This window comes from Populus alba, chromosome 7, assembly GCF_005239225.2.
Source record: "Populus alba chromosome 7, ASM523922v2, whole genome shotgun sequence".
Taxonomy (NCBI): Eukaryota; Viridiplantae; Streptophyta; class Magnoliopsida; order Malpighiales; family Salicaceae; genus Populus; species Populus alba.
The window spans coordinates 6,231,337-6,240,765 of NC_133290.1; the positions used below are offsets into that span (position 1 = coordinate 6,231,337).

At 33.4% G+C, this 9,429-nt stretch overlaps 1 protein-coding gene across 2 annotated transcripts; it reads right to left on the reverse strand.

The window, feature by feature from the left end:
• Window positions 1–411: 411 nt before the first annotated feature.
• On the reverse strand, window positions 412–7,427 carry LOC118047855 (zeaxanthin epoxidase, chloroplastic). 2 transcript variants are annotated; one of them, XM_035057263.1, is made up of 17 exons: window positions 6,722–7,427; window positions 5,722–5,884; window positions 5,454–5,528; window positions 5,145–5,245; window positions 4,879–4,994; window positions 3,973–4,184; window positions 3,531–3,622; window positions 2,685–2,799; window positions 2,489–2,592; window positions 1,939–1,984; window positions 1,756–1,820; window positions 1,580–1,666; window positions 1,407–1,461; window positions 1,153–1,241; window positions 976–1,063; window positions 763–788; window positions 412–697 (listed from the first exon to the last, which is right to left on the reverse strand). In XM_035057263.1, exons 1-17 carry the CDS (start codon window positions 7,216–7,218, stop codon window positions 610–612), a joined length of 2,019 nt encoding a protein of 672 aa, XP_034913154.1. In that variant the 5' UTR covers window positions 7,219–7,427; the 3' UTR covers window positions 412–609. The 2 variants fall into 2 exon arrangements, with proteins under 2 accessions (XP_034913154.1, XP_034913153.1); XM_035057262.2 differs by having other exon boundaries at window positions 412–788; window positions 6,722–7,425.
• Window positions 7,428–9,429: the final 2,002 nt, after the last annotated feature.

Sequence of the window (9,429 nt, forward strand, 5' to 3'; positions counted from 1 at the left end):
ATGGTTAACTTGATGCTCAAGCATCTTGTTCTCACTGTATCTCTGGCTACACATGCAGTTTATTTCTACTGCATTTTTTTAAAAACTCTTTATGCTTTCTTTATTGCTTGCTCTCTGATTCATTTCTTGTTCTTCAGTTGTTTTTTATGCTTATCACAAGAACAACAATCCATGGTAAGCTTATCCACATGTTTGATCAGGTAGGGGAGTTATGCTCATCTCTTTACTGATTGATTTCCGAATTATCTTGTTAACAGGAAGAATTATTCGGATATAGTACCCGCCATAGCCAGTTGAAACATATTAATGCATCGAGATAGAGGTAGATCAACCTGGTTTCCATGGCCACAAAGCAGCTAGTGAATCTCCTGCATATATTTTATGGACCATAATTAGGTGGACGCTCGGAAGGGAAAAAAACAATAATTTGCCTTCTATCTTTGCCAATAATCTTACATTGATCATTCTTTAAACTCATGGAGGATTTACATTGATAATCTTACTGGCATCTCTTTTTTTTTTTTTTTTTTTTGAGAATAATTCCAGTTCATACTAGAAGAACAATGTATGAATTTCCCAAATCTTATACAAGGCTCTGTACTTCCAAATCTAGAGTGTAAAAATGGCAGCAGAATGACATTGCTCACTGCACCGAATAATTGCTGTATAAATTACTGTGCAAGTAAAAATCAATGACCTCCAGAGTTTTATACTGACTGAAGAACTTGACCCTCATCCTTCTCTGAAATCTTTGGAGGAGACCTCATCACCTTTACTCGAAATATTACCTGAACATGGAAGCTCACAACGTTTTTCTCATGAAATTTATTTGGAAACACACTATCGTACGAGACATGCTAGTAAAGATACAATGAAAGTTAGACCAGCACATATTGGTTACTAGATTGCATTTAGAATATGGATTTAATTTAATTTAAAAGAAAAGCTATCAACAGGGAAGAGATTGTTTGTCACCTTCTTGTCTGAACCAAACTCAATCATGTCCGATGGATGGAATCGGGTTGGAAAATTTGGAGGTGCCCTATACCGTCTCCCCTCAATACTGCACATGTATAAGAGTTCAATCTTAGAGAAGAACTCCATCATAAAATATGAAATACAGGAAGATGTATCTTGATTTCCACAACTTACTCTGTGATAAAGGTACCATGCTCACTGCGCAAATCAATCAAGTAAAATGCACCATCTTTACAAGTTATACGAGCATGTGTTTTTGAAACCTGACATTAACAAGAAAAAAAAAAAAAAAACAAAGGAGCATTTTTGTTTAAACTCTAATGAAAAAGAACCTTACTATTACACTTTTACTTTTCATATCATCATTATAGGAATCAAGTTTCTAAAGGCAACACAAAAACTCGGTAGGCATATCAGGCCTGTATTACCTGCGGTGCAGGTATCACTATGGACATTCCCGGAAAATCCTCTTGTGAGACACTCCTGTAATTACAAAACACCACCACAAGCTGTGTCATGCTGGATGGTTGCGGAGTGATGATAAAGTCATCCACCGAGTTGAAATCGGTTTATTGCGATTAAATATAAATCAAATGCATACCCAACCACACAGGGTTTGTTCTCATCCCTACTTAAACCAATAGGTTGTGAAGCAACAGCATCATTTCCACATGGTAAAAGAAACCACCTACAAAACAAGGAAGATGGATAATGAGACAGTAGTTGCATCATTACAAAATGTGCCAAGAAACGATTCACCAGCTGCATAACACATACTCTCCATTAAGAGAACGCTCTAGGGCATCATCATCTACAAACCATCTTCGCAACTGGTCATTGGCCTAACAATATGATCAATCACATATTAGATTCCATCGCATATCAAAATCTTCTAATTTCAAGAATAAGATAAAATAAGCAACCCTTGAAAATAAACTTAATGTCATTAAGGCAACATACTTTGTCTGAGAGTCGGCAACTCAGAGACCTCCCTTCAAGTTTTGAACTGCAGAAGAAAATAAGTTTTCCAGTTGAGTTAAAAAGATTAACAGAACAGAGGGTACAATAAATGCGAAGCTTATGATTATAGAAATTCTTGGTTTATTTCTCATTCCCAACCACCCTTATTTGATAATCATATGAACTTATTATAACACTTCTTTTTCTAGAAACCCTCTCATTTCCAATGCTTAAATATATTTTCTAGAATCCTGAACTATCCATAAGCTCATAGTTCTAAATTGTTCATCACATAAGAGCTTCAGATTTTCAGTCCTAAAGAGAGTAAAAGAACATGCTAAAGCTCTCATCGAGAAAACCCAAATTACAGGAGAGAAACCTGTGACATGTTACATCCAATATGCCATAAGCTTCTACATTCAGAAGAAAATAACTTGAACACGAGTTATCATGGTTTTAATCAGATGAAAATTTTCTGTAACAAAATGTATAGTAAATATCTAAGAAAAAAATCAACTACGCAGAAAAAATTGGGTTTCCAAGTTCCAACCTATTTCCGCCCAATACCCAATCAAGCATTACAGGCATTGCTATGTCAATAAAAAACCTGCCTCCGACTCTTCCTGGGTGAGGTATCCGAAAATTTGTCAAGAACTGAAAACAGGGTAAAAGGGCATATCAGTTATGGATGAATAATTCTGACTGCTATCTTAGTTTCTTAACATGTAATAATCAAAGACACTGACCGACAGTGGACCAAGTCCTACACCCAGATACGCCTTGTATGTTGAAGCCATAATTGCTGCCATTCTTGCCATTCCATGAATAATAGCAACTCGAAGTCTTCTAGCATTCTCATAGCTGTGGAAAGAAGGAAGTATGAATCAATTAGAAAAGTTAGTGGTTATAAACATCCATCATATTATATGTAAAAAACACCAGGTCAGTCAGAATCTGAATAAAGGTCAGTCCTTGCTAACCAGTATCCTTAATTCTAATGTACTAAATAGCATGCAACATCCTGCAAGCCATCCAAATTAGAGGATCTTCCACAGTGAGTGGCGACCACATACTCCAAGAAAAAGAGAGAGAATAGTAAGGCAAATAGTTTATAAACACAGTTTTTGTCCGTTACCCATGATACATCATAATCTGTTCACAGAAAGCTTTACATACTTTCTATAGAGGAGACACTTTCCAGATATAGAATAGAAGTTTCCTGAAGACAAACATCCAGATAACAATGACTGATTACTTCAAGATGAATGCATTTCAAGGACCGGCTAATTGTTCCTTAGATAAAGCCTGAGTTCTGGTGAGATGACTTGGCAACAATGCTTATCAATTGCAAGCACAGGTACACATTACACTCAACATGCTTATTCTTTAAGTGGAATGTTCTGTGGTCACTACTTAAAGGGAGCTAAACTGAAGACAACTCAAGAAAGCTTTGAACTCAAAATTGTGAGATGCCTTCCCATTATCCACATGAATGATTTCCATTTTATTTCCAAGTCTCATGTCAGGACACTATACCAGCCCCAAATTTTTATGCATTTTCAGATCATTTATAAAAATATCTAACATGTTACCTCCTTAGTGACGAAATAACATCAACAGGGGTTCCTGATTCAATGCTTTGTTTCCATGCTCTCTCAAGTTCCGATGCGAGTTGGTAGCTATCCTGCCATATTGAAATATGTAGTTCATTTAGTTGTATTTTTGAAATTGTTCATTCAACTCAATTTTTGCTTAGTCTCTTTCCTTAAGAACTTTTGAAGACAAAATATCCAATAAGAAACATGATACTGCTCATTTATTTTATGTAATAAAAGTAAAAATTTATGTTAAGAGGATGTACATAAATATATTTTTTTCAGTGAAGGAGACACATTCAAAAGTTCAAGAAGCATAAGAGAATTACACAAGGGGCCCATGTTAGTTATGTGATACAATCCTTGGAAACGTTTCTACATTTGAAGGTAAAAACTACCAATAAAGCATCGGTCAAGATTCACAAAGAGGAAGGTATACCTCAATGGCCATGCATCCCCCTTGACCCATATTCGGTTGCATGGCATGGACAGAATCCCCAAGCAAGGTCACACGGCCCTTTCCCCATGTAATAATGGGTTCCCTGTCATAAATGTCACGTCGAAGAATGGCATCTTCATTTGTGGTCAGTAGCAAATCTATCACATTATCACACCAACCCTCAAATATTTTCAAGAGCCTGTCCTTTTTACCTGCATAAATATGAATAGGAAAGATAACATTAGAAAATGATAAAAAAAAGTGCTTCATCACCATTTTAATCCTTTTACTCATGAGATGGATTCATCAATATTATCACGGATTTATGGCTTAATCTTACTATAAAATGCACTTTGTTAGAGGATTCCGAATCCAAACGAACATTAAGACTAAGTTCGCCCATAGTTCATTTAAAACTCAGCAGTGTCACTCCACTCCACCACAGTGACCAATAAAACAACAAATACTTGAAACATAACTTCAGTAACATAGAACGAAAATACTATTTATTTCTCAAAAGCCATATTTTATAAAAGGAGGAACCTCCTGCTGTAAATTTACCAAGCAGTAAGAACTTCATGACAGATTACATTCCACAAACACCCTCTCTTACAACATAAACTGCTATAGTATCACAAGCATATTTTAACCTTATTGCTTTCGGTTTATGACTTCTCAGTTGAAAGCTTAGACTTTGTCACATGCAATTGTATTTTGTATCTTAAAAAAGGAGTTTAGATGACTTTGAATGATCGTGTTGTCAAGCCAAGATCACAAATATGTTGCATGAAGTAAACTTATTTCTATGAAACACTAAAAGAATGTTTCAATTTTATAAATACTTCAACAAAATATCCTATTCATAGCATGCTTATAATGGATCTAGAGCTTCTAAAAAGCATTTACCATGGGGGGCATCCATGCCACCAGGTGGTTCCTTGTGAAATGCATACCACTGCATCTTTCCAGCACCCACGTCTGAAGAAACGAAGTATTGTTTGTGACCCAAAAATACACGATACCTTCAATAAAAAAATCAAAGTAAGCATCTAGATGACATTCAATTCAACTAATTAAAATTGTACATTCTATTGAATTTGAACAAGGTATCCTGTGCAGAAAAAAAGCACCTATGAAGGTGGAAGGTTGGTATTCAATGAAATCAAACATACCCAACAGTCTCAATATCAACAGGCACAAAATCTGCTATACCGGTATAACATGTATAGCCTGAGTACACTGGTTCCTTGGGGCCGAATAAGTTCTTCCTCACCTGTGCAGGAGACAAAAATAAGGAATTTCAATCACACTATAGTTCTTAACTCCAGAACAATATAAATTGTACTTGTAACAGAACTTTATATGCACACTCTATTGTGGCAATTCACTGATAGCATTTGTTGAGATCATTCAAAAGATAGTTTTTATTTTGATAAAATTTGCTCTCAAAGGGACAAAGAAAGAACTTGACATAGCAATACCTTTGACCATATTCCATCAGCACCAACTAGAAGATCGCCTTCGTATTGTTGCCCATTCTCGAGCACCACAGTGACCTACACTTGTAAATTTCAAAGAACAAATTAATAAATGTGAAAATTCAAGATGTGGACAATACGCTTTTAATTGACAAACCAGTAAGTCAAATGAATATCCCATTGAGCAAGAAATGAAAACCTAGAAAGAACTCTCAGTGAAGGAAGGAGTTGACAAAAGGACAATCTTCAACAAATCAGCAGTTCATATTACCTTATCCCCATCATCCTGAAAACTAACAACATTACTATCATTAAGAATCATATCATCTCCAACTGAACGAGCTAGGATTTGCTGCAAAGTCATTCGGCTAATAACTCTTGTGACCGGAAGCCCTCGTTCTGCTGCAGGAGTGAAGGTATCAAACTTGACATACCTGATAACCATTTATCATTCAATGTCATTGGGGGCTAACACTTACATCTGATAGGCCAATCAAAACAACAAAGTTCTGAAACACATGTAATTTTTGTTGATAGTACGAGACTTTTCTTTGATAGTATAAACTAGCAAGTGATCCAGGTCTACCAATCATCATTTCCGCTGGTTCGAACACAATTATATTCTTCATTACAAATTTCCAGGTCTGTTGAGGCCAAACCATAAGTTTTGTTGGAAAATTTCACAAACAAGCCCAAAAACAGAAAAAGTTTCAGTTTCAGAAGTTTTGTAAGCCAACTATCTGATTCTGATTGATTAGAAGGGGAAAAAAAAAGAAACAAATGGAACAAGGTTGGGATATATCCAACCGAATTTCAATACTTTACATATCAGTCAGCCTGGAATTCGTTCACTTTCACTGTTTTGGGAATTGTCAGTGTGAAAATCATCGCTTTCAACCTTTACAAATTACTTACAGCATCATACAAGTTTATTGTGAGAAAAAGATGCAAACTTCAGCTTCATATATCATTTTCACATTTTTTAAGTAATCAGAACCAGCACAACTTGCTAATCACCATACTCATAAACTTCAACTACAATTACAAAACAACTTCAGCAGCAAGAAAAACAAACCAACAGATTCTTCAAAATCATCACCATGGATACAGCGAACCACAACTACAAAGCTTCAATTCTTCAAACATAACCGAAAGTACCATAAACTTGAGAGGCCAACCACAAAGCTATAGACTTAAATCAAAATAAATACCAAGTAGGGGAAAAACAAAACGAGGGCATAAATGTAGGATTAAAGATGGAAACAACATACCAAGTACCAGAGACCCCATCAACAAGTCCATTAATCCTATCACCAGTGATACACCCAGCTCTCAAAACCTCCTCAGCAACATCTAAATCAATAGCTTCCAAAGCAGCTAATGCATTGCTCTGTATCTGAATTGGACCTCTATATTGTCCTTCTCCTCTTACTGCACTCAAATCCTTCTCAAAAACCATCACATCAAACCCTTTCTTTTTTGCTGCCAATGCAAAAACCAGCCCTCCAATCCCACCTCCAGCAACCAGAACCTTTAACTTTCTTTGCTCTGATTGTTTCCCTTCTGATTTACTCACAGCAGGTGCCTCAGTCACTACATCTTTCACTTTCAATTTCTTAGCACTAGTACTTGTCTTGGTTTTGAAGTTGTAGTTAGAGTGTGTGGAAGACAAGAATTCTAGTGAGTTGTTGCTAAAGATTGGGGTTGGAAAGTGGGTTCTTGAAGAAATAGCTGTTAAAGTGTTGCCAAACAAAGTTGAGGATGCCATTTTTGCTGTGCCTTTCTTGTTCTGTGTTTGATATGGGTAAGCTCAAAACAAAGAGTAAAATGTATAACGAGTTATGGCTAACACTCTTACCATGTAAATTGTATTATATGCTATTGCTCCTTTTGATGCCAGTAGTTTTTCTCTTTGATAAGGAAAGTGGGATATTTTGTTGTTCTTGTTGCTAAAAATTGGTGGGGTTTGAGAGATTTTGAGCCAGTCCATGAATTTGAAGCAAACAAATATAGAACACTAGTCCCGAAGATTGTGAGCCACGTGTCATTTCCGTGTGAGGGTATCTTTGACAATTGTTGACATCTCTCTGGTGGCCGTTTCTCGTTAACAAATATTACTAATATATTATTAATTATTAACAAAAAATAATGGGTCGGGGAACTATTGCTAACCACGTTCATTGCATCGTGGAATAGTAGTCTACACTATTTTTGTTTTATAGTTTTTTTTTTTAATTTTTATAATCATTTTTTTATTTTATCTTTTATAATATTAAAGTGGTTCAGAATTTAGTTTTTTATTTTATTTTGTATTTTTATAGGGTTAATATGCTTTGTAAATTTGACATGATGAATTAGGGTTCCACAATTTATTACAGGTTTGTAGGATGTTTTGTTTTTTAATTGAACTTAACTTTTTGTATTATTTTTTTATATAGTTAAAAAATTAATTTAAAAGAAAAATCATGTTATTAAACTTTATAAAATCCATGAACCTATCTATAGATTTGGTTAGTTGACTTGATTCATGGGTTTGATGAATTTAATTTTTTTATTTAAATTTTTTTTTTTATCCTTAGATATTGAATTAATTGTAAATTCAATTTCATAAATGGTTTTGTTTTGTTTTCTACGAGATTATTACAGTTTAAAAGAAAGTCTTGATATTATGGTGATGTTTGATTTTATAATCGTTTATTTTTATTATCATATAGTTAAAAAAAAGGTTTAGATAAAATAAATTATAATCACAGTGGAGTCCATAACTCGGTTCACAAGTTTAACGTGTTAGCTCAGGGTTGCCCAATTCATAGATTGACTTATTTATCCACCGACTATATATGTTTTTTTGTCTTTTAATTATTTTTTTATTTCATCTTTAAATATTAAATTGATTGAGAAATAGACTGCATGTTTTGTTTTTGTTTGTTTTCTATAAAGTTATCATTATCTGAAATAAATATTTGTTTTTTAGGTTATTGTTCAATTTTATGAACATCTATTTTTATCATATAATTAAATAAAAATAGTTTATAACAAATTTTTTATTAAACTCAATAGAGTCCTTGACCTCGTTGTTGGGGGACCATAATCGATCTAATTTGTTATTGTCTCAATATTTTTTATATAAAAAAAGTTATTAGCTTGAAGTTTTTTTAAAAAAATTAAATCTTATTTTTATCAGTAATCAAGATTATATTTGGGCCCATGAAATTAATTAATTTAAGTTAGGTTAGCGCCCACATAATTTAATTGAAAACTTGAGTTTGACAAAAAACTAAATCGAAAAGCTTCAAGAATACCCTACTTGACCAAGTTTAATGGCGCAAACAAAAAATTCTTCATACTTTTTAACATTTTATTTTTACATTTTTAAAAATCGGTTCAACTTGCGAAAGAAGCACGATCCATGGACTAGATAAAGTGCTATTTTTTGAAAATTGTCCGTTTATGATTGTTTTTAAAGAAAATCTTGATCTCTTATATAAATATTCTGTGATTTTAAGCACCCCAATCTTTATTTTTTGCACATTAAACCTATAAAGTAATTAATGAATACTGACAACAAAATTAATAGGAAGATATATGATATGAAAAAATTCAATAAATTTATTACCATTTTATAAAGAGAATGAAGTTACTGAGATTAAATATCATAACTTCTTTCTCATTTTAGTTTTTGGAAAAAACATGGCATAATGATGAATTAGTGTAATTATACTATTATAATAGTTATGTATCTAGTATATTTTTTTAATTAAATATTTTTAAATTTTAATGGTCCATTTTATTTGATTATTACGTAATAGTGAAGAGCTATTCTCATTGCCTAGTTTAAAACTCAATGAACCTCTTAATAAAATAAACAATATAATTAAACAATTTAAGATAATTTCTACTTGAAACCAAGGTTGTTAAAATCGCGAATTAACTCTTAAAATCTTATGATTTTACGAGTCAACATGTATAAAACATGTCA

Coding starts and splice junctions, on each gene's coding strand:
- LOC118047855 (XM_035057263.1), bottom strand. CDS start 7,218: ATGGCATCCTCAACTTTGTTTGGCAACACTTTAACAGCTATTTCTTCA. Junction 4,995..5,144: donor GTTGATATTGAGACTGTTGG/GTATGTTTGATT, acceptor TTTTTATTGAAG/GTATCGTGTATTTTTGGGTC. Junction 698..762: donor TTTCGAGTAAAGGTGATGAG/GTCTCCTCCAAA, acceptor AAAACTCTGGAG/GTCATTGATTTTTACTTGCA.